General features: G+C 35.5%; 2 protein-coding genes across 2 annotated transcripts in view; both read left to right on the top strand.

Annotated features, from left to right (window-relative positions):
* The window catches only part of LOC129938556 (unconventional myosin IC), a 116,707-nt gene that overhangs the window by 40,330 nt on the left and 50,952 nt on the right, over positions 1-25,425 (top strand). The window lies entirely within an intron of this gene.
* On the top strand, positions 20,088-21,165 carry LOC129938557 (uncharacterized). The gene is made up of 2 exons (XM_056046190.1): positions 20,088-20,177; positions 20,240-21,165. The coding sequence occupies exons 1-2, from the start codon at positions 20,144-20,146 to the stop codon at positions 21,097-21,099; spliced, it is 894 nt and encodes a 297-aa protein (XP_055902165.1). The 5' UTR covers positions 20,088-20,143; the 3' UTR covers positions 21,100-21,165.

The raw sequence follows: 25,425 nt of genomic DNA, 5'->3' as shown, positions 1-25,425 counted from the left end.
TACGTTGCCAGACATGGATTAAAAGAAGACTTCTAGAAAAACTTTCAACTCACTATCCACAACTCTACGGATACAAATTGATAACTGTCATTATTAAAATTAAAAGAATGAAAGAACCTGTCATTCTGCAATAATATTTCGTTAAAAGTTTTCGATCTGACATATGTCAAAATTCTCAAAAACGTTCACGATGTGTTCTGATAGCAGATTAGTTGCTAGACATCTATTTTTTCAGTAAAAAATGCTCCAAAATATTTCTCCAATACAAACATTTTAAAACGATGACCAACTAAGTTACATTTAATAGAAGAAATGTTTAAATGTCACATAGCCTCAAAATGTATGTGATGTCCATAAAGTTAAGTTCCATTGGGTTAAAAAGAACCATAAGGTTCTTTTTAACCCAATGGAAATTGATCAAAGCCAAACAACTTCTACCTTTTACTAATCCATTAATGTTCTTCGCCAAATGTTGACGTGTTGTAAATATTCATTCTTAAATACTTCAGGAAGACATTACCAATAAAATAATAAGGAACACATTTGTTGTATTCTATACAAACAGAACGAAAACAAAAATAATAAACAAGATAGATTTGACCCGAATTGAGTTTTCACGATACTCGTATAAAGTGGGTGTAGGTAGGTGAGGAATTTTTGTATTTGAATTCGTGTTAACGTGTGTTTTTTTTTTTGGCAAAAAGTAAACAAATAGTAAAAACTGAACAAAATAGGAGGAACTATATTAGACTTCTATATCCACTAACATATATAACACCTTAACAAAATAAACTTAAGCACACTTTAAGATAATAATAAAATTGATGGTTTTGATTAATAAACTGATTTGCAAAATTTTTGAATCAATTAAGTTTTTAGGTAGGTGTTGATTTTTGATGTAGATGAAGATAATGTGATGCGAGTTGGCGGAAATTTTATGACCATTTATAAAATTATTAAATGGGTTTGTTTTATTTATTGATAAACAAACGTTAAACCTACATTAAATTTTGTATTGATTGGTGTCCAATTATGCGATTTTGTTAATTTTAACATGACTTTTACACGTGATGTTTTTGCTGTCAAATTTGAATTTTTAGAACTGTAGATAATAATTAATTTGTAAGCTTTCAAATGTTCTACAGATGAAATAATAATGTTGCAAATCCGCTTTGTCCAATTTTGAGATACTCTTTATAACATTTTGACAGATATCTCACGAATAAATGCTTCAATGTGACAATCGAAGAAAGCTTGTTGCTGTAGACATGAGCCTTAACATAGCCCCACAAACAATATTCAAGAGGGGCAATCACTATATCTTTGCGGTGAATTGACCGAGCCTAAGCGTAAAATTAACTGTTCACTGAACTCGTCTGTCAATTATGTGGAATGTGGCCCGATCTTGTTGAAACCGAATATCTCAAGTTCTTCCGTTTGGTGCAAAAAAAGTTTGTTATCTCAGCAAATTCCAAGCTCCACCCCAGATTTGTAACCACAGATCTTATTTTTGGAATAACTTGTAACGCTAGAAGTGTGTTGTACCCGTAGCGTGGATGGTAAATGCGTTGGACTGTCATGCAAAGGGTCTTGGGTTCAATCCCTGCCCATGTCATCTAATGTTTTTTTTCACGGGTACTGCCCCTCGCCAGGTATTGACAAATTCTCCAAGAGTAATTTTTGACATGAAAAAGTGCTTTCTCAAATTAGCCGTTCGGATTCGGCATATAACCTGTAGGTCCCTTCCATCTCTGACAAAATTACTCGCACACAGGAATGGTTGAGAGTTGTAAGTCACTAGACCCTGGTTCTTCATGGACTGTTGCGCCACCTAATTTATTTTTATTTTATTTATTTAGTAAATTGAGAGAAATAAGAAGCGTGTTTTGTGAACTTCAAAGCTGCATTGGGCACAGTTAATAGACAGGCATTGATTTATTAACAGGCATCGACTGGAGTTTCAAAGTTTTTAATGTTGTAAATAAAATGTCTGGCGTCATCAAGTACATCTGTATGGGATGGTTATAAGATTTCAGAATGGTTTGATACGTCTGCAGGTGTACCATAGGGATGTATTTTTGATCCTATTTTGTTCGCCTTGGATAAGGATTTACGCCCGGGGGCGTAAACTTTGCGGGAAATCTCATAAAGGTTCTTCTCAATGCAGGTGACTTGGTGCATAGGTCTGATAATCTCTTTTCGCTTCAAATTCAAATAAATCGACGTGAAGCGTACTGTAAGACATGGGTTCTTCATTTTAAGATATTGAAAACGAAAATCATGATTTTAGAGAATAGACAGACAGGAAGACTATGGGAAAATACTTGGTGACTAAAAATCAAGCGGATAAATGTGGTGACCGAATTAAAATACCTTGGTGTATTATTATCATCAAACGCAAACTTTGGTAAACTTAGAAAAAAAAACACTGAAGTTGGCAATTAACTTGTTGCGGTTTTTCGCAATTCCAAATATTAATTTTGCCTCTAAATATCAAGTTTTTAACGCACATAGGCCAGAAGAAAAGGCCCATTGTGATACCACATGAATCTAGAGAATTACTTCTTACTAGTCGAACTATTTTGAGGTTTTTATAAATCGCAGAAGATATTTGATATCCTTTTTAGCTAGTTCAATAGGATTATCAAAAGAGTAGTCCCCCAGATGAAGTTTGTGTCTTAGTGAAAGAGCAGGGCAAGTGCAGAGAAGGTGAGAGGTTGTTTCCTCTTCTTCCTCGTCCATACAGCTCCTGCAGAAGTCATTTCAGGCAACATCAAGTCGTATTGCGTGTCTGCCTATAAGACAGTGTCCCGTAAGGGCATCTATTAGGGACCTAATATGAAGTCTGTTTTGAGATAACAAGTCTTTAGAGCGGGTTAGGTCCAGTCAGGCCATATGAGTTTTGTGGGTCCGCATGCTGGTAAATTGTGCCAACTAGAATTTGCTATTGCAAAAGCTGTTCCTTTTAGCAGAAGCAGGTGAAATAGATGAGAGCGTCTTAGGATGCTTCGAGAGAAAAATTCTTCGGGTGATTTTTGTTCCCGTACGCATAGATGGAGAAGGGAGGAGAAGATATAACGACGAACTGTATGGGCTGTACAGCGACACTGACCTAGTTAGCAGAAATAAAGTCCAACGGCTTAGATGGCTAGGTCATGTAGAGCGAATGGACATCAACGCTCCAACCCGGAAGGGCTTCGAATCCAATCCCGAGGGACGGCGCAGTAGAGGAAGACCGCGACTCAGGTGGCGCACCCAGGTGGGAGAGGACCTCAACCAACTTGGCATGCGAAACTGGAGACAGCTAGCTAGGGACCGAGCTGGCTAGAGACGCTTGTTGGCTTAGGCCCAGTTCCGCCCCGAACTGTAGCGCCACCTTAAGTAAGTAAGTAAGGTGAAATAGGTATGGCGGTTCTCTTTTTAGCGAGTTCATTGGCTCTACAATTTCCTGTGATGTCTCTCTGGCCCGGCACCCAAAAGAGGTAAATGTTAAATTGCTGCGCCATCTCTATTAGAGATGATTGAAAATCTAGGCCCGTTTGAGATTTGGTTGATACACCGTCAAGAGATTTAATAGCAGCCTGACTGTCAGAGAAGATGCGGATATCAGAAGTTGATACCACCGTTTTCTCTTAGCCAGGAGAGAACCTCTTTGATCGCTAAAATTTCCGCTTGGAAGACGCTACAATGATTAGGGAGGCGGAATGAGATTCTTAGATTAAGCTTTTCTGAGTACACAACACACCACTACCAACTCCCTCATTTGTCTTGAATCGAACTTTATGAAAATGAATGCCTTTATCATCCAGGAGTTTTTTGTCTTCCCGTTCATATCTGGATGGAATGGATACCTGGAAGTTTTTTCCAAATTAGGGTTTTGGAATAGTGTAGTCTTTGTACTTTGGTATAGAACCAAAGAGGTTCTGCCTTATAGCATTACATCACACTATTGCTATCAAAGTGTAACGTTCGCGATTGGAATGACATATTTTCTATGATCTAATGTAAAGATCCATCATCAGCCTCTAGACTGTTCTACAAAAGCCTCAACCATCAATTACTTGCAAGATAAAGTTATTTCGAGATTAATTACTCCGATTACAATTTACGACCCATAATTTCCGCCAGCCCATATAATCCGTACAAACCAGTAACATTTTCTAGATGCATTTTCATAGCTCTTGCAAAGCCTTTGGTGGCTCTTCATTCTAAATACGGCAGTTTTGTATACTTTTCAACCAGAAATGAGCATCGTCGCTGGAAAAAATATTTTGATAAAAAAGTATATCTTCCCCCAACTTTTCAAGTGCCTATTTACCAAATAATCGTCGTTGTGGCAGGTCGTTCGGCTCCAATTCTTGAAACTGCTATATTTAACTTCACACCTAAATTATTTTGCAAAGTGGAGCATCTCCACCCTGAATCGCGGTCTTAATCTACTGTGCCGTCCCTCGGGATTGGATTCGAAGACCTTCCGGGCTGGAGCGTTGATGTCCATTTGCCTTACTTCAATTCTGTTAACCAGGTCAATGTAGTTGTACAGCCTGGATTTTCCCGACCAAATCACCCAAAGAATTTTTCTCTCGAAGCATCATGGACGCTCTAATTTTTCTTTGACAGGGTCCATGCCTCAGCGCCCTAAATGAGGACTGGGATGATGAGTGTCTTATAGATGGTGATTTTAGATGCTCGAGAAAGGACTTTACTACTCAATTGCCTTCTAAGCAAACGATTTGTAAGATTCATTCTTCGTTTGATTTCAGCGCTGGTGTCGTTGTCTGAGTTTATAGCGGTGCCTAGGTAGACAAGGTCCTCAACTACCTCAAAGTTATAGCTATCCATGGTGAAGTTTTGTCCAAGACGTCGACGTTCAAAGTCCTTTTTTTTAAGCGGACTCCGAACGACTAATTTGAGAAAGCACCTTTCTTGGCAAGAATTACTCTCATAGCATTATTCGTCAATTTCTCAGTACTTTATATGACACCAAGAGCTCTGGCATGACAATTCTAAGCACTAACCATCAAGCCACGGGCACTATTAATAAAATTAAATAGTTTTCAAACGTTCTACAATTTATGGTTAAATTAAAGATCAACCTGAAGATTTTTGACAGTGACACAAACACAAAGCGTACGTGAGCTGTCAGAACCGCAGTGTTATTGAATTATTGTTAAAAATACAGGGTGCCTCACAGTCAGCACCGTAAAAGAAAACAATGAGTTCCGGAGATCAATTAAAACAAACAAATTTAGATGGTTAAAGAAAAGATATCAGTAATTAAGAAAACTGGTTGTAAGGTTTCCGACTTTAAATTCCCTGCAGAACCTATATGGTTTTCTTCTATGGCCTTGACTGTGTGGTACCCTGTATTCATTTTTAAACTCAGCAATTAAGTAATTTTAATACCTGAAGCAATTGTTCTAATTTCTAAAAGCACATCTTCAAATTTGATTAATAGATTTATTGCCCCATTTCTTCCACCAGCTTAGTCATCTACACATTTACAAAACGAGTTCCACAATACCCAAAAATAAACTTGTTACAAATGATAAAACTTATAGAAAATTTGAATACCTATCAATTTATCGTATTTAAGTCTCTAAAGTACCTAGAAGCCAACTTCGATGAGGTCATATTTTTTGAGGTTTCTCTTTTGTGCAGACTTTTAACGAAAATCAGAAAATATCGATGACTCATGTTGTTTCTTTTTTGTTTTCGGTTCTGAACTTCTCTGACTCAACACCACAACAGATTTTTAATTTATTTTACATCAAAACAATATAAGTTCATTAAAACGATAAATAAATTCTTGTAATTTATTATAATAAATTCATTGGACAATGACCCAGTTGTGTGAGGAACGATTAACGACACAACATAATGAGTCTCAAGTTCAAAGTAAAAGTGCACGCGTTTATTTTGATAAACAAGAAAATAACGAGACGGAGAGTACAAAAATTATATATTTTTTAAAGTACGTAGTATATCAATATCTCTCTTTGTAATGTGAAGCAAAGCTTATAACATTTAACCGGCTACATTTCACACTTTCATACATATATCTAACTACGAGTAACTATGAGAGTTTTTCCGGTCAGAGCCGTCTTGCCATAAGTTGCATTACCGGCTCCCCCATGAGCTAGCTTGCTATTCAACGAACGCACATCAACAACAACTTGCATTTAATTGCTTTTGACACACTGAACGAAGCCGACTTTACCAAACAAGAAAATGCCAAAGTGACGTTTCGTATTAAGGTTAAGTATGTTCACTAGTACCATTTTTTCCCGCAAAAAAAAAAACAAACGTAAGAAAGCGCTTAGCGCATATGTCAATTGTTTTGCATTATTATTTTTTAGGAATTAGTTTCTTAAAAGATTTAAATTGTAGCGATGATGGAATCATCGTCGTTATTTCCACGACCGACCTTTTGCTGAAATAAGATACTTAAGTCTTGTCTATGTCTGCTTGTTGGAATTGTTGACATTTAATTTATTTCTTGGAAAAACTAATTGATATTTTAATCATACTGCTGGAAAATAAGCTTTTAAAGTGAAATAGGCTTCGGCGCCAATTAAAGGAGAAAGTTATTTATAAGCAAATAAGCTGATAAGAGTTAATTAAGCAGTGATTATCGATTCATTGACATTCACATCAATTGGAGTCAGATTTATCAATTTGAAGAAAAGTATGAAGTTAAACTTAAAATGCACGAATTGCAGAAGTCGTCTATAAATAGATGTAAACGGTGATTTTTTAAGAGCTTGAGAACTTTAAAAAAAAAAAAAACGCATAAAATTTGCAAAATCTCATAGATTCTTTATTTGAAACGTTAGATTGGTCCATGACATTTACTTTTTGAAGATAATTTCATTTAAATGTTGACCGCGGCTGCTTCTTAGGTGGTCCATTCGGAAAGTCCAATTTTGGGTAACTTTTTTGAGCATTTCGGCCGGAATAGCCCGAATTTCTTCGGAAATGTTGTCTTCCAAAGCTGGAATAGTTGCTGGCTTATTTGTGTAGACTTTAGCCTTGACGTAGCCCCACAAAAAATAGTCTAAAGGCGTCAAATCGCATGATCTTGGTGGCCAACTTACCGGTCCATTACTTGAGATGAATTGTTCTCCGAAGTTTTCCCTCAAAATGGCCATAGAATCGCGAGCTGTGTGGCATGTAGCGCCATCTTGTTGAAACTACATGTCAACCAAGTTCAGTTCTTCCATTTTTTGCAACAAAAAGTTTGTTAGCATTGAACGATAGCGATCGCCATTCACCGTAACGTTGCGTCCAACAGCATCTTTGAAAAAATACGGTCCAATGATTCCACCAGCGTACAAACCACACCAAACAGTGCATTTTTCGGGATGCATGGGCAGTTCTTGAACAGCTTCTAGTTGCTCTTCACTCCAAATGCGGCAATTTTGCTTATTTACGTAGCCATTCAACCAGAAATGAGCCTCATCGCTGAACAAAATTTGTCGATAAAAAAGCGGATTTTCTGCCAACTTTTCTAGGGCCCATTCACTGAAAATTCGACGCTGTGGCAGATCGTTCGGCTTCAGTTCTTGCACGAGCTGTATTTTATACGGTTTTAGACCAAGATCTTTGCGTAAAATCTTCCATGTGGTCGAATAACACAAACCCAATTGCTGCGAACGGCGACGAATCGACATTTCACGGTCTTCAGCAACACTCTCAGAAACAGACGCAATATTCTCTTCTGTACGCACTGTACGCATTCGTGTGGTTGGTTTAATGTCCAATAAAGTAAACTTAGTGCGAAACTTGGTCACAATCGCATTAATTGTTTGCTCACTTGGTCGATTATGTAGACCATAAATCGGACGTAAAGCGCGAAACACATTTCGAACCGAACACTGATTTTGGTAATAAAATTCAATGATTTGCAAGCGTTGCTCGTTAGTAAGTCTATTCATGATGAAATGTCAAAGCATACTGAGCATCTTTCTCTTTGACACCATGTCTGAAATCCCGCGTGATCTGTCAAATACTAATGCATGAAAATCCTAACCTCAAAAAAATCACCGTTTAGTTAAAACGTGTGTATTATAAGTTGAAGTCAAATGGAGCTGTGATGAAAAGTTGACCAACTTTACAGAGGATTTTACGGAAATGTGACTTTTTTCTTTTCTTCAATATTCTATAGCTTGGACCCCTGGCTTTGCATGAAGTGAAGTTCTTGGTTCGACTATAAAATTCTAGAGATTGGATTGAAGTGTTCGTAGTTGGTGCGGTGAGTGGGAAGGTTACAAAAAGGGAACGCCTCTTAAAAAACTCGGGTTCGTATTTATATTTATTAATTCTAATAAGCTAGGAGAGTCTGTGATACCAATAATAAGTTGGTGTACAAATACTTTATCAAATTTAGCTCCTTGTCACACATTTAGAAAATATCAGTAATAGACGATACAATAGTGACAGGAACGTTACGGAAATGATAGGTTTGAGGAAATGAAGGTGAACTTTTACGGGAAAAGGTCATGTATTGGCAGTTTTTATATAACCTCTAGAAAGTTTCTATTGCACTAGGTTACAAAAAGTTTTTAAGTTATGTTGAAGAAGCGACGAGTCTTCGTAAGAAGCGATCGATATGGTTATTTTAATGTCATCAGCATAGATTGAAATATCGGAAAAGTATATGATGCTACGTACTTCATTGATGGCAAATACAAATATGATTGGTCCGAGATGGCTACCCTGAGGAACGCCTGAGGATGCGAAAATTGGATAAGAGACCGCGTTTCAAAAACAACTCTGTGTGAGGAAGTAATAGAAAGTGCGAAAAGAAACGTTTGTGGGAAGTTGGAAAGAGATATCTGAAAATCAACACCGGGTTCATTTGAAAAGCAAAATGATTAACTATTATTTTTGGATCAGATGAAGAAGTAATCTAAAAGATGTCATAAAGGAGAATTTGAGAGTTAGGATAAACGCTAGAAGTTTTGGTTTGGAGGCCTCTTAACATTATGGTATAGTAGGTGGGTAATAAAGTTGTACTTGCAGGATGCAAAAATGAGAACTTTACTTGAGCGTAAACATGACGATACATCGTTAATAGACAGGATGAACAGAAAAGGGCCAAGATGTCTTCCCTGGGGAACACCAGATTGAACAACAAAATGAATGACAATTTCTAAATTTTACCTCATAGGATCTGTTTTCAAGGTATGATTTGATCTAAGCTAAGAAAAATGGTGGAAATCAAGAGCTTTAAGTTTAAATAAAATAATTCCGTGGCTAAGTTGGTCAAAAGCTTTAGAAAAGTCAGTGTATACACAGTCAACTTCATAACCTTGTTCTAAAGCGTTTGAACATACATAAGTTTTAGAATGGTAGGAGATTTGTAACGGTTCATCTTTTTTTCACAAAATCATGTTGCTGTTCACAAATGAGATTCTTTATAAAAAAATCAAACACTTTAGGAATGCAAGAAAGCCTTGCAATGGGCCTGTAGTTGCTTATATCCGACTTGTTACCTTTCTTGAAAATTAGTGTTAAAAATGACTTCTTCCATATACTGGGAAATTTGCCTATTTTTAGAGAAAGTCTAAATAAGAACGTAAGTGGTTCAGTTCAAGCATTACCGCACTTTTTTAATACTATAGGGGGAATACCATCGGGACCGGCTGAACAGTTACCATTCAACGTAGATAAAAGATCAAGGACCGTACTCTGTACCACAGATATGTGACTACAGCTAGTTTGCGAAAAGGAGTGAAGATTATGAAAATATACTTCATCAACTTCTTGAGGGCTATTAACAAATGACTCACAGAAATTCGTTGCGAAAGCGTTACAGGCATTAAATGTTTTATCTAACGAAAGGTTCTTGTAAGTGAAGTTAACTTGAAAGCCATCTGATTTTTTCCTTGAGTTTACAAAATTCAAATTTTTTTAAGGATTCTCTTTCAAAGACGTGCCCATATCAGTAACATAAATAGCATATACAAAATTAGAAAGAGACTTAAATTCGTTGAAAAGTTTTCCTTGACATATTTCTTTTGTTACATAGCAAACGCAATTTATTCGTGTACCAAGAATGACTAAAGTTTGTATTTCTTAATTTCTTTAGGAGCACTTTTTTTTCCGAACAATAATTAAGGATCTTATAAAAAGTTGAAACTGCTTCGTCAATGTTACAAAATGCTAATGTGTCAGCAATGCCAGAAATGGCTAAATCTTCGGACAACAGTTGAAAACTAGCTGTTCTAAAATCAAAATTATATAAGCAATCAAAGGAATTACTGTGTTCAGTAAGGTCTTTTCTTAAGTCAAACAAAATTTCCAAAGGGGGGTGATATTAATCAATATAACTAATTCCTGATCTTGGTTCTAGAACAAGAGTGCTAATAGCGTCAGAAGAAAAGACTAAATTGAGAATTCGATTTTTTGAGTTTTTAATACAGCTAGTTTGCTGTAAGTCAGTAAGAAGGACTCTATCGAGAAGAGATAGTTCCAAATGTGAAGAAGAAGGAGAGGCTTCAAGGCAGGATTCGTCTTCGGATGGAATCCAGTCAATTTGTGGTAAATTAAAATCACCTAGAAGAAAAATATTGGTATCATAGCTGGACAAATTTATAAGATAGTCTAATGCTAAGGAGAGATCGTTATAAACAGACTTCAAACTTTTTGTTGGAATATTACGTCAAAGAAGATTTTGTAGGAGATATTAAGTAGACTGATTCCTGTTTTGTTGTTGCAGCTTAGATTGTCGTAAAAGATTGATAATGTTAATATGATTGAGATTTTTTAGATCGTTACAGAAGAATTTTGCTAGGTTAGTCTTGAGTTTTTGAGCTGAAGCAAGGCATAAACAAACGAGGGCAAGAATGTGTTCCTTTCATTTTCATCGATCGATTGGATAACCTCGTACAGTGCTTTTTTTTCATCTGGAGACCAGTACATCCATTCAATTCTAGAATAATACCACAATTTGGAACAAGATCAATCCAATTCTTGTAGAATCCAGTTTTTCGATGCATGACACTTCTCAGCATAATATTTGGCAATCGGTTTCGGTCAATATTAATCACCTGTATCAAAGTCTGCGCTCAGCTTCAATGTTGATACAAAGAGTGTCGAAAGCCCTGTTTCCAATTGATACATGTACTTAGGCGTACGTAGAGGGAGGAGAAATACTTTTCTAAGGAATAATCGAAGCAAATTTTGAACCATTACGTATTTCCCAACACCCCAGACCTGTGCTTTATATAACAGAACTGCTTTTGCAGTTGCGTTAAAAACTTCATATTTGGCGTTAGTTGATATGTTGTTATTATTGAAAATTTTCTTCCATTTTGAACAAATAGCCTTGGTTTGGAGGTGTTTGTCCATATTCAAATTAAACGTGTGAATCATTCTCACATAAACATAATCCTTGACTACTTCCAATACTACTCCATCATATCTCCAGTTTTCTCCTCTTGCGGTCCAACCTGCACCATTTTGGAATACCATTATCTTAGATTTTGCAGAATTAACTTCCAGTCCCCATTTTATACAATAATCACATACCTAGCCTATTGATCCTAAGCTGCAGTGAAGCTGGAGGCTCTGCCAAAATGGCAATGACATCAGCATACAGAATTACTTTTATTTTTAAGCTTTCAAACTCCACTCCACAAGGAAACCAATCAACCAAGTCATCAAGAAATAACGCAAATAACAATGGGCTGAGATTACATCCTTGACATAGTCCTCGATTTATTTGGATCCCTTAAATACTGGTATTCCTAGTTAACTCACTGCGATGAAGCTTTGCGGCGAACAGCAGAGCTTGCAAGTATTACAGTTTACTAAGTATATCAAGAACTGATAGGTAGAGTATGGTATCCAGTGCCGCAGATGGGGTAGTGCGAAGCAATCCGCATATACATAGGGAAGTTGAACGTTTGACTTTATTTAGTTTGTCACGGTTTATAGCCTTTTCTAGACAATCCACCGTACAGTGAAGCTCGTTTCAAACTACACGGTTTTGACCGTACGGCAACATTTTGTTAGAGGCGCGAAGAAGAGCATATACGCTTTCATATTTGCGGTCACGGTAAAATGCCGGCGCCCCACCGTGTAGCAACCGTCTACTGTCACTACAGTATACGGCAGCCGGACGTCGCGATAAGCTTAATGGCGTACGTGACGAAATGCATGTTTTCACATCATACGCGATTTTATTCATTCGATCAGCCACTTCAAGACACTGTGAAAAAGTATACTAAGCTCAGGAACCGTGCATATATCGTTTTTAACCGTACGGTACGTGCTTTTTTGGCTCTTCCTTGTAAATTACGATGCCAATTTAGTTTTTTGTCTAAAATAAGACCCAGAAACTAAGCCTCACTTGAGAACTTTTATTAGATACCTTAAACATATGGAGGGCTAACATATAAAATTTAATATTTTCCCCGAAAAAAGGACTAAATCGCTTTCGTGTGGATTGACACCCAGTCAACACCGATTAGCCCAAAGTAGCTCAAGGGCAAACTAATGATAATTCCTAGAAATCTCTCCAAGATAACTCAAGTTGTTTATCATATAGAGAAAAGAGTTGGCTTGTAATGTACATACCAAAAATTGAAAGCTGTTCAGTTTCTTCGATATAAGGTCTTACCAAAGTTAGTGACATTACAATGATTGTGCTCATTTGTCCGATACATTTTTCAAAAATATTCTTTGCATATTGAAAGTTTTGAATAAAAATCTGAATACATTCAATGTTATAATTTTGCGATGACTTCATTATGGAAATAAATATATTCCTTCAATAAAAACCTTATTGATTCATTAGTTAAAGCTCTGACTCACCTGATGCATATGAGTACCACTAATCAGCCAGACAGTAAGCCAAACACGTTTTTAACAAAAGTTGTTTCTGTTGCAATTAACACCTGCAATTTGCATCTTTTTCTTATAACATTTTCAGCACACAATAAATATGCGTATTTTCTTGCTGAATGGATTTCATTCATTTTTCTTTCTATAAAGAGCCAATATGGTGCCGACAAGTTTATTTATTAATTATTACGCCTTATACAGTAATTATCACTCTTGTCAAGGTCTTAACAAGATTGGAAATTTATAAAGATTCTCTACTTTTTCATATACAAAAGATCGATGTTTATTTTAATTATAAGATCCAAAAGATGCACACATAGTCTTGAGATTAAGAACAGATACTTTGTATTTACTTTACTCTGACTTTTGTTTGTGCCTTATAACATCTTTCGAAAGATACAAAAGTCGATTTTTGGTCATTTTTAATTTTAAAAATGATAAGTTATTGACCTGAAGATGACGAAGACGACGGACGAAAACATTAAGAATATGAAACAATCGGATAAAATCCAATTATCCTCCGAAGTTCGATGATCATCAGACTTCAATTTTTCTGGATGGAGAATGGCGGTCTTGTGGGCGGAGCTGTTGAGAATGATTGTTGATTTTGTAATTAAATTTACAAGAGAGGTTATTGAGTCGCTGTTTTCGAATGATTTATCTAAAAGGAACACATAAATACGAACAGAAATAATAATTGAAAGTAATGAAAAAAAATCATAACCCACTAATTAATTTCTTATTCGAAAAAATCATTTTGGACACAATACTAAATTGCCTCGAGAAATAAAAGATATGTGCCATGTATCTAAGTATCTATTCATCTTTTTATTTTTATTGTTATTTTAAGCTATAATCAGCTTAAGATTTTATGCTTGTCATAAAAATTGGAACGAAAGTTGTACCAAAAATTAAATTAGGACACTAGAAGCTCACACAATTTGTATAGAAATAGACGGACTCTTGGGTATGAACTACTTATGGCGTGGGTAGATTCATAGATTGAATAAATGTCTTGCTTTGTTCAATTGAAGTAATTAAACCAAATAGTACCGGATTGTATTTTTTTATCGAATCGTGTGTATAATTAACATTAATAGGTTGTGTTTGGAAGTGAAGCAGACATTCAATTTTATGTTTTGTTAATTTATAATATACAAACGTTATTGACCGGGTTAAAATAGAATATATCTGCACTGCAACCAACCAAAATACACTTAACCAATCCCTTTGAAGTTCTTATCAGAGACTAATATTGGAAAAGTGTATATATTCAATTATATTGCATGCGTTGTTCTGCACTTTGCAGTTTGATCGTAAGACTTGTATCTTTATTAGTTTATTGATAATATACTTAATCTAAAGGAAAAATAAAGGTTTTAGAAAGTATTTTATTGAAATAAACGTTCTTTTTTTGCAGTACTTGGTCACGTAGACCCTTTTAATAGATATTTGTAGCAAAAAAATAAAAATAAATGGGTCATTGGCTGCATTCAAGTGAGTTGGATTACTTTCAACTGTTCAGAAAACGAGGAGCAAAAGTATTGTTAGACAAAAATTCCAATGGATAATTTTAATAATTCACACGGATTTTTACCAAAAATCTTACATATATGAAATTATATTTCGAGTTCCTACAAATTCAATCATATGATAAATCAACTGTTCAACCTGTACCAGAATTTCTTGGATACCTTAAGATTACTTTTTTGACATCTCAGCATCTCTGAACATGGAGTAGGTAGCATATTCTTATATGGTGCTGAACTATTCAGTTTTTGATTTTTCACACATCGAAAACATCGAAACATCATTTGCATTTTAGAAAGTGCTGTCAAACTTAATCATTTTTAAATCTTCTTGTGCATTGGAAACACCAAAAAGATTTATTTAATCTAAACTAAGATAAACTTTTGGAGATAGCAAAACTTAATCATCTTTTCTATTGTTTTCTCTTGCAAAATAAGCTCAGTTAGTCCATTTTCATTAACAAAACTAAATAATATCAACAGTAACAGATTGATTTTTTCCCCAAAGGAAAACAAATACATAATTCCAAACGCACAACAACTCAACGAACACAGCCATCGAGATACAAATGAAAGAACGGAATCACATACTGGAGGCTCGTATAAATGTCAAAAACCCATCCATAGTAAAATTCTACTCTAACTTTTATCGGTGTTATTCATACTTTGGATATTGTTTTTGTTATTCGTGTAAAATCCTACTATACAATGTATAGATTTTCCAACAAAACAAGGGTATTGAACGCAGCCATTGATCTTCTAGTTTCAAGTTGGTATTTCTGGCATTTAACATCTGTCAAACTCAGATGTCATTTGAAGTGTCATGATAATGGATCGCTTACCAATGGAACAAATTATTTGTAGGCAAAACGCAATGGTTTTGTTCGTAATCATTGAACATTTGAAGGAAATCATGTTTGAGAACTGAATTTGAGGAGCATAATGATGAGCCAAATCGGTTTTAAAAAGTAAGCTTTTGAGAAATGAGTCATTTTGACGTTTGATCGTTTTATCATAACAAAAAAATATTTGTCTCAGTTTAAAAATCAAGGAGGAGCCAGACAAATTGCTAAAAGCCACATGTCAACAGCTTCTAAGGTACCTCGCAAGTTGTCAAAATTACATCTGAAATTCATGCCATTTTCCATTGGTCGTCCGAGATCTTTTTGCGTAAGTTTTGTGTTCAGTATAGCAATATTTGTGGGCTTAGGAAAAATTTCCATACTATATATGTACGTTCATATTTTTTTGAAAAAGCCAGCTGTTTCGATGCTCTCTATCTAGAGAATTGTATCCACTCCTAAGTCTAAGTGGTCAGACAATTCCCGAAGGAATATTGGCTGAATCACAAACTCATCACGCTTCAGCTTCTGCTTCGCCTGACGTTTACGAGTTCAGCCATGGAGATTTAATGCATGCTATCACAATGGAGCTTCGACCTGACGTTTCGTTTCACAATCGTCATTTTTTTTGTAATGACGATAATTTTTTTAATTTCCCGGCTTTCAAATATCAAATTGTTTGTGTTCGGCATTTTACTTTGTTTACTCTGTTATTTTATTCTGAGCTCACTGAGCGCGCTCTGAACATGTTCAGAACTAAAAAAGAAACACGAACTCGAAGCTCTGAACGATCGGAGCTAAAAAAAAAACACAATTATTTTTTTTGACAGTTTGAGCTCTGCTCTGAACTAAAAAAGAAAAACACCACATCTAAACATTTGTTTTGTGGGACAGCTCAACAGCTGTAAAAAAAATGTCAAAAAGCAAAATATTTGCTCCTTGGAGGGATGAAATAATAGAAATGTCATTCAAAGCAACCTCGAAGCAGGCCCACCGTAACGCAGACGAAGCCAAAGCTGAAGCGTGTTTGTGATTCAGCCATATATATGTCAAGATTTTTGCTGAGTTAAACAACAACCTGATTCAGTTAATTGACGAGCCAACTCGTTGCAGAGCAGTCCGTCAACACTCGAAACTTGTTTCTTACCTCTGATCCTAATAAATATGCGATCACTGTGTTATCGTCTCTAGGTACATCAGACCATTTTGTCATATCTGAAAATTTCTCATGGCAAAAAACCCCAGTAAAGCCTGGTACGCAGCTGAAGTGAAACTAATTTTTTCGGCGGTCTCCAAGTGCAGAGCAAAATGAAAATGAAAACCACAGCGGAAAAATATTTGTGGAGAGTTCTGTCAGCTGTCAAAAAGAATTGACAAGTTCTGACAGCTGCTGGTAAAGAAAAGTGAGAAAGAATCCTATTTATTAACATTTTGTTGAGCAGTTAGTAAATGTTTTTTTTCATTTCTGCAGCTAAACGGTGATTTTTTAAGAGCTTGAAAACTTAAAAAAAAAAAAAACGCATAAAATTTGCAAAATCTCATCGATTCTTTATTTGAAACGTTAGATTGGTCCATGACATTTACTTTTTGAAGATAATTTCATTTAAATGTTGACCGCGGCTGCGTCTTAGGTGGTCCATTCGGAAAGTCCAATTTTGGGTAACTTTTTCCAGCATTTCGGCCGGAATAGCCCGAATTTCTTCGGAAATGTTGTCTTCCAAAGCTGGAATAGTTGCTGGCTTATTTGTGTAGACTTTAGACTTGACGTAGCCCCACAAAAAATAGTCTAAAGGCGTCAAATCGCATGATCTTGGTGGCCAACTTACCGGTCCATTCCTTGAGATGAATTGTTCTCCGAAGTTTTCCCTAAAAATGGCCATAGAATCTTGAGCTGTGTGGCATGTAGCGCCATCTTGTTGAAACCACATGTCAACCAAGGTCAGTTCTTCCATTTTTGGCAACAAAAAGTTTGTTAGCATTGAACGATAGCGATCGCCATTCACCGTAACGTTGCGTCCAACAGCATCTTTGAAAAAATACGGTCCAATGATTCCACCAGCGTACAAACCACACCAAACAGTGCATTTTTCGGGATGCATGGGCAGTTCTTGAACGGCTTCTGGTTGCTCTTCACTCCAAATGCGGCAATTTTGCTTATTTACGTAGCCATTCAACCAGAAATGAGCCTCATCGCTGAACAAAATTTGTCGATAAAAAAGCGGATTTTCTGCCAACTTTTCTAGGGCCCATTCCCCAAAAATTCGACGTTGTGGCAGATCGTTCGGCTTCAGTTCTTGCACGAGCTGTATTTTATACGGTTTTACACCAAGATCTTTGCGTAAAATCTTCCATGTGGTCGAATAACACAAACCCAATTGCTGCGAACGGCGACGAATCGACATTTCACGGTCTTCAGCAACACTCTCAGAAACAGACGCAATATTCTCTTCTGTACGCACTGTACGCATTCGTGTGGTTGGTTTAATGTCCAATAAAGTAAACTGAGTGCGAAACTTGGTCACAATCGCATTAATTGTTTGCTCACTTGGTCGATTATGTAGACCATAAATCGGACGTAAAGCGCGAAACACATTTCCAACCGAACACTGATTTTGGTAATAAAATTCAATGATTTGCAAGCGTTGCTCGTTAGTAAGTCTATTCATGATAAAATGTCAAACCATACTGAGCATCTTTCTATTTGACACCATGTCTGAAATCTGTCAAATACTAATGCATGAAAATCCTAACCTCAAAAAAATCACCCTTTATATTACTCCAGAGGCTCGCAACGGCTGAATTATTTTTGTGGAGCCTATGCTCCAATTTCCAAATAGCTTCACTGGCTTCGACCAACGAAGACTGTTTCTTTTTTTCCTCCGAAGAGAAATCAATTTTTTTTTCTTCAGTTTATTTTTTGGACATCACCAATAACATCTTCAACATCCTGAGTTTCCGATTCAGAAATGTATTGTTGGAACACATTAGACAAATCCATTTTATTTTAAATTTTAAATCAAATATAAATAAAAGTCAAAACACCGAAAGTCACGGGTAAACAATTTTTTTTTCAATAAAAAATTAAACGTCAAAATTTCGAAATTTCAAAATATATCGAAGATCGAACTTAATGACGACGGTAAGGCTTTCGCAGCAATAGGTCCACTGGTGATCTTATGGTTCATCTCACCAAACAGTGGAGCAAATCTGTACATCGTTTTGTAGGAATTAAGATTATTACACTTGATATTTCAAAAGCATTTGATAGTGTTCAAGGCATCAAGCTCTCTTATCGAAAAAGCGTGCATTTGGTATTAAAGAATCTCTTTCTTGTAGGGTTTAAGAAACTACATTTTGGACCGTTCAATTCAAATAGTATTAGACGTCTTCAAATCTAATATCCACAAAATAAACGCTGGTGTGCCGCAGGGCTCTGTTTTATCTTCTACACTTTTCCTTATTTTTATAAAAGATCAAAATATCAACTTCTAACCCACTAAATTGTTTCGCTGTTTCGACTATCAACGGCAGTGCATGATTAAATTACAATCTCGTCAGAATTGTCCAATAGGGAATAAAAAAACGTGTAGAATGCCTCCAAAACTCAATGCTTTTTACCCCTTCTGATCTGGCTTCAAATTACAAATATTTTATTCGTCTACAATTAACTTGTTTGAGACTTTTGAATAGAATTGAAAAAAGAGCTTTGGAAATAATAGGTTATCGTTCTCTTAGTGAAAAATGTTCTTCTCTTGAAAACCGCTGCAAGGTTTCATGTCTATCATTTTTGTATCGATATTTTCACAAACCTCAAACAATTCAACCCTAATACCCGTACTACTAGGAATTCTCATCAGCTTACCTTTGAGCCGAACTTCGGACGTAGTGTTGGGTATGGGGACTATTTTTTTAGCCGCACTACACGAATGTGGAACGCTTTACCATAGGCTCCACATTTACCACTCATTACAATATACAGACTTCCAAAACTAATAAGCATCGGCATCTCCTTTCTAATGCAGTCCTCCCTTCCTAAATCCTTACCATTTTTTTAATCATTATAAGGGTACTCATAACCCCTTAAGTGTGCACTCAATATAAAAACAAATCAAAAGAAATGACAACTATGAAATTATATCAACAAACTTCAAAAACTTCTAGATCGGTTTAATGCGTTCTATTAGTATTTTCTTTCCCGACATGACATTTGACGTAGCACTAGATCCGCCATTTTCTTTTGACACATAGAACTTAAGTGTCAATTCAATCTTTTTTTCTTTTATTGGGGGAAATTTAATCAGCTTTAGAGTTATTTTCTACTACGAAATCATATTACATTTTGTATTCACTGGTGATCTTTTTTTTTCTTTTGATTTCTTGGACTTAAAATGTATGGGGAAAACCCACTCATAAAGTTTTTAATCAAAATAAAAAGCAACAAGGTTGAAAGACATTTTTTAAAAAACTTTTATTTGACAAAAAGAAAATCAACTAAACCGAAAATGCTATTATGCATTAATTAAAGTTCTTCTTTTCAGGAGCAGGTTCTTTCTTATTTACCTGATCACAAGACACACCTTCCTCTCATAAAAATAATAAAATTTTATTGCTATAAGAACAATAGCGCCACATTCATACGTACAAATGTCAGTGAGATGAAACGTAGAAGTGGAAAATCCCAATTGGCAGTTAAACTAGAGAAAGTTCTTGAACCTATCTTGGATGCACCAATTGATTAGGAAATTCAGTTACATTATTTAAGATCTCTGGATTTGCTTCAAGATAAAAACTTGTTTAGGTCTTGAATGCGTAGGTTAGATATTATAGGCATATCATTTTCTTTTATAACTCTCATCTCAGTCATAGTATCTTAGGTATAAAAGGTCGTAGGGATTGAACTTTTCGATTAGAACTTACAAAATGAAGCTGCTGGTTGGTCGTTATGTTCTGCTAGGTAAAAAATATACACTTTATTTTATTTCTTTTCCATTTTAACAAATTCCTATTTGTGTTTAGTCTGCATTTCGGCAGTCCTGGTTCTAGCCGAAGATGATGTTGCATCAGAGAAACCTATCGCATCTACCCCATTGGCAACACCGACCACCACTCGTGGCCCTATTGTTGATGTTGTAACGGAAAAACTTATCAAATTAGCACCTGAGTCTGAAAAAACCACTCCGAGTCCAGTGAACAAAAACCCAAAAGTTTATAGTACCCCGAATGTGAAAGAGAACATTGTACGTGAAATAGTGGTAATTCATGATCGCGATGGATACCATCTGGACCGCGATCATCACCATCATCATGAACATGATTACCATCATGCGCCACCTCCTCGCCAACCACCACCACCACCGCATCATCATCTAGATCATCATATAGATCACCATCATCCACCACCTCCGAATTATCACCATTATCCCCCACCTTATGCAGGTTACTATCCACCCCATCATCACTATCTGCCATATTCGCATGGAATCATGCCTCAAGCCTATGCTACTGGAGCTCTTCATCCACCACCAACCTATCCCTATTATCCACCACCACCAGGACCTTACTACAATCCACGTCCCATGAAGCCATCAGCAACAATAATTGAAAGTACTTCGACTACTAGCAGTTCGGGACAGAGTATACCTAAGCCCGGTGATTTGCTTAATCAAGGAACCGATTTTTTGTGGAACTTATTTGATAAACTCGGTGACGTGAATGATGAAAATCAAGAGCAAGAAGTCGTTGCTATCAATCAAAAACCATCATCATCTTCATCATCATCATCGGTGCAAACATCAAGTTCATCTCAGCAAATGTTACCACCGACTTGGTACTCCACGCTGAAGAAGAAAATTATGTTTCGTAAAAGAACTGTTTAATTCTTTACAACGAGTGTAACTTTTTGAAAAAAAAAAAAATATTTATAAAAATACATTTTTTCGGATAAAACAAAAATATTAAAAAAAATTGTCAGTATTTCTTGTTTGACGTTTATCACATTTGAATATTAATCTATGAAAGGGGGTTGCTTTTTAGCAATTAGGTGTTGATATTTTAGGTGCCCCGTTTCCACGTTCGTTGTTAGGGCTATTGGGGCCTTGGGAATATGGGCCTTCGGTTTTAATAGTAGCTTCTGCTTTGTTGAAGCAATTTCGTTCATTTAAATGAACGGTTCAGTAACATTCGCTAAGTGAAACTGCAAAACAAGACGGGTTCAGCACATTTTTTTATTTGTTCGATTTGATAATTTTTCAACATAAAAGAGAGGTTATCGAGCAATTTTCGGCGATAGATTAAAAGATTTTTCATACCAAACCCAAAACCGGGTTTTCTGCGAAATGTTTTCGAAAATCCGAAAATCTTTCACATCGAACATTTACACGTTTTCATTGGACATTTAAATTTGTTTAACACCAGCTGTCAAATTTTGTATTGATAAAATAATTTGTGAGTAAAAAGTTTTGTTCTTCTCAAATTGTTTGTGAAAATAAAATGTCACTAGCTCGTCTCGAAGAAGAATTTCAACTGATATTCTGGGGACGAGTGAAATGGGCTCACTAAATGAACCAACAAAAACTACAAATAGCTTGGCTGCAGCTATCCTCTTAGTTCACTTCAACCGGTCCAAACAATTCACTTTCTTCCTTTGAGGACTCGTCTGGCTTGTCCAAAGGACTGCAGATCTTCTTGATGTTGGCATCGCTGTCCATCAAGTGGCGATAGTCCACTGTTGTGGTTTTATTTACTGGAACAACGAAACCCACATTGTGGAATGTTTTGGCACACATTTTCCTAGCCCACTGTGACAAAACCTCTACCAGAGATTTTCTTTCATACTTATTCTCCTCCACACATGAACTTATGGCCTTTCTCATATCTCCCAAGACCCTTATAATTGAACGGAAACCTCATTACGAACTATGAGCAAGTCTTTCTCGTCCTTAGGGTCGTCACGCCAGTAGCCATAGTGAATTACGGTTCCTCGCTTAACAAAGAGCGTTTGAAACTCTGGAAGATTATAAAAGAACCGCCAGTGCCGCAAATAGTCACGGGGTTTTTATTCTCGACGTTGGCAAATTTTCCCGTAATTTTCTCTGTTGCCATGCAGCTCTCCCAAAGTTTCCTTTTTTTGTTTTTTTTCTCTTCCATATTCGGTAAATAAAAACAAAAAAAAAAAAAGAGGCTGGGATGCGACCCATACTGATAAATTCCCATCCTGTCTGTCGATTTGTCTATATTATTTGTACTAGTATCAATTTTACCAAATTTGCGTCCAATTTTTATAGATTTAATTTTTTATGAAAAACGGACTGTTGGATTTTTATATAAAAATCACTGAATATCGAAAACAATATTTTCTGTAAAATAAAATAAGTTTGAAGCCAATACTTTTAATTTTTGAAAAGCTACTGAATATCGAAAACAATATTTTCTATAAGATAAAATTAGTTTGAAGCCAATATTTTATAGTTTTGAAAAGATATTTGAGTCGAAAATCAATTTTTACCAACTTTTGTTCAATTTTTTTTTAGGTATTTAATTTTTTGTACAAAAACTATCAAATCGATTTTTTTCAAAATTTTACTAAATGTTAACAACAATATTTTTTGAAAGATAAAAGTAGTTAAAATCCAATATCTACAATTTTTGAAAAGATATTTGAGTCGAAAATCAATTTTTACGAACTTTTATACATTTTTTTAAGGTTTTTATTTTTTTGTAAAAAAACTGTCATAAAATAAGATTGAAAAGATATTTGAATCGATATTTAATTTTTACGAACTTTGAGTAATGTTTTTTTTAGTTTTTTATTTTTTATAAAAAAAACTGTCAGTTCGATTTTTCTCAAAATTTTATCAGATTTTAAAAACATTATTCTCCGTTGCTTAAAATTGTTTTGGAGATGAAATCATATGTAAGTCGTTAAATTTAGGAGGTGACAAATTTTTTTTTCAGTTTTTTTGATTTAGAAAAAAAACCGTTAGATAGTTTTTTTTTTAAAAATATATTTCTTTGAGATCACGTTACAGTTTATTATATAAAAATAAATTCAAGTCTCTAGCGTTTTTGGTTCGTAAGATATTTGGAGTTAACCAAAATTTTCACCTTTTTTTTAAACTGCTATGGTAAAAAAAAAAACCACGCAATTTTCTTGAGAGCCCTTTCTGCATCTTTCTGCCTTATTATCTGTATAACAAAATTTATTTGAAGTCGATATCTCTTCTGGTTCTTGAGCTATGGACGACGAAAAAAACGTCGCGAACGTACGGACGTACGGACGTACAGACGTACGGACGTACGGACGTACAGACGTACGGACGTACGGACGTACACACGCACGCGCAGACATCTTTCTAAAAATCTTTTATTTCGACTCTAGGGACCTTGAAACGTCGAGAAATGTCAAAATTTTCAATTTGACAAATCGGACCCATTACAATAACTTCCTATGGGAAGTTAATAATTCTTATTTTGTAAGGAAATTGTATAAATAATAATAATTACCACGACCAAGTTTATTTCAAAAGCCATCAGCATTTTTGTTTACCTACATTAATTTGAGCGCTGAATATTTCTAAAGGTTTGTTTGTTTACTTCAACTTTGAATTGCTACTAGTTTTCGAGAGGTTTTATATAAAACTTTGTGGTTTACCAAAAATGTATGGCAAAACTTGAGTTTTCGATGTAGGTTTTGGGCGAAAACCGATAATTTCGCAAAAAACCGGGTTTTGGATTTGGTGTGAAAAGAGAGGTTATCAACAAATTTTCAAGGATAAATTTAGAGTCATTTTCTTCACTAAAACTTGAACGCAACTTGAGGATTTTTATTCTCAAATTGTGATTTTGTTTTTCTTCACTTAAAGTTGGCAGTCTCAACTTTCGATTCTGAACTCTCGAGTTAAGCAAATTCTCGTTTCTTCAAGTACTGAAAATAGAAGAAGTTGAGAGGACAAACTTGAAAGTTTTCTGTCAAACTCAAAATTGTAACACATTTTGTTGCAGCTTCTGCCAAAAAAATTTTCGGATGAAAATATTCTTAAAATAAAATATTATTTTTGGGAAAATCATCCATATCTTCCAGAAGTGATATGAAAAAGAATTGTTAACAAATTTATATAATGTGCCTGAGATTCACATTCGAAATTGTGTCGAGTGTTCCTTTGGAGTTTGGAAAAAACGGTTTCCAATGTTGGCCATCGGCCCGCTTTAATATATCAATTGCACAAAAACAATCGAAACTCTTTAAATAAATAAATAAATTAGGTGGAGCAACAGTCCGTAGAAAACCAGTTCCTAGTGACTTACAACTCTCAATCATTTGTGTGTGCGAGTAATTACAGGGATGGAGGGACCTACGGTTTATATGCCGAATCCGAACGGCTAATTTGAGAAAACACTTTTTCATGACAAGAATTACTCTTGGAGAATTTGCCAATTCCTCGCAAGAGGCAGTACCTATGAAAAAAACTTTAGGTGACACAGGCAGGGATCGAACCCAAGACTTATTGCAACGGATCTAATTTGTGAAAATATAAATTTTGAAATCGTAAAAACTAAATTTATAGCGGAAGTAGCTTACACAGTCTATGATAATCAATTTAATCCCTCCAAAACCAAATGGACTTTGTTTTTTGACTTTTTTTACAGCTGTTGAGCTGTCCCTGTCAGACAAAGCAAATGTTCAGCAAATTTGAACTAGAGCTTCCGTTTAGAATCATTAAGTAACATTACGTTCTTTTCCCTACGATTGTCAAACGAATTGAATACATTAAATTCTTAAGGCTGAACTCGTATGGCTGAATGACAAATACTCTTCAGCTTGGGCTTCACCTGACGTTTACGAGTTTACCATAGGAATTCAATGCATGCTTTCAAAATGCTTCGACCTCACGTTTCGTTTGAAAGTCGTAAGGAAAAGAACGTAATTTGACTCCAAACGGAAGCTCCAGTTCAATTATCTGAACATTTGCTTTGTCTAAAAGCTCGACAGCTGTAAAAAAATGTCAACAAACAAAATATTTGCTCTTTGGAGGGATGAAATAATAGAAATATCATTCAAATCAACCTCGAATCAGGCCCACCGTAACTCAGACGAAGCCGAAGTTGAAGCGTCTTTGTGATTCAGCCATAAACGTCAGGCGAGGCCGAAGCTGAAGCGTGTTTGTGTTTGAGCCATAAATGTTTTTCTTAAGTGTGGGTAAAGT

Source organism: Eupeodes corollae, chromosome 1 (assembly GCF_945859685.1).
Source record: "Eupeodes corollae chromosome 1, idEupCoro1.1, whole genome shotgun sequence".
NCBI classification, from domain to species: domain Eukaryota; kingdom Metazoa; phylum Arthropoda; class Insecta; order Diptera; family Syrphidae; genus Eupeodes; species Eupeodes corollae.
This window is presented reverse-complemented; position numbering and strand designations above follow the sequence as displayed.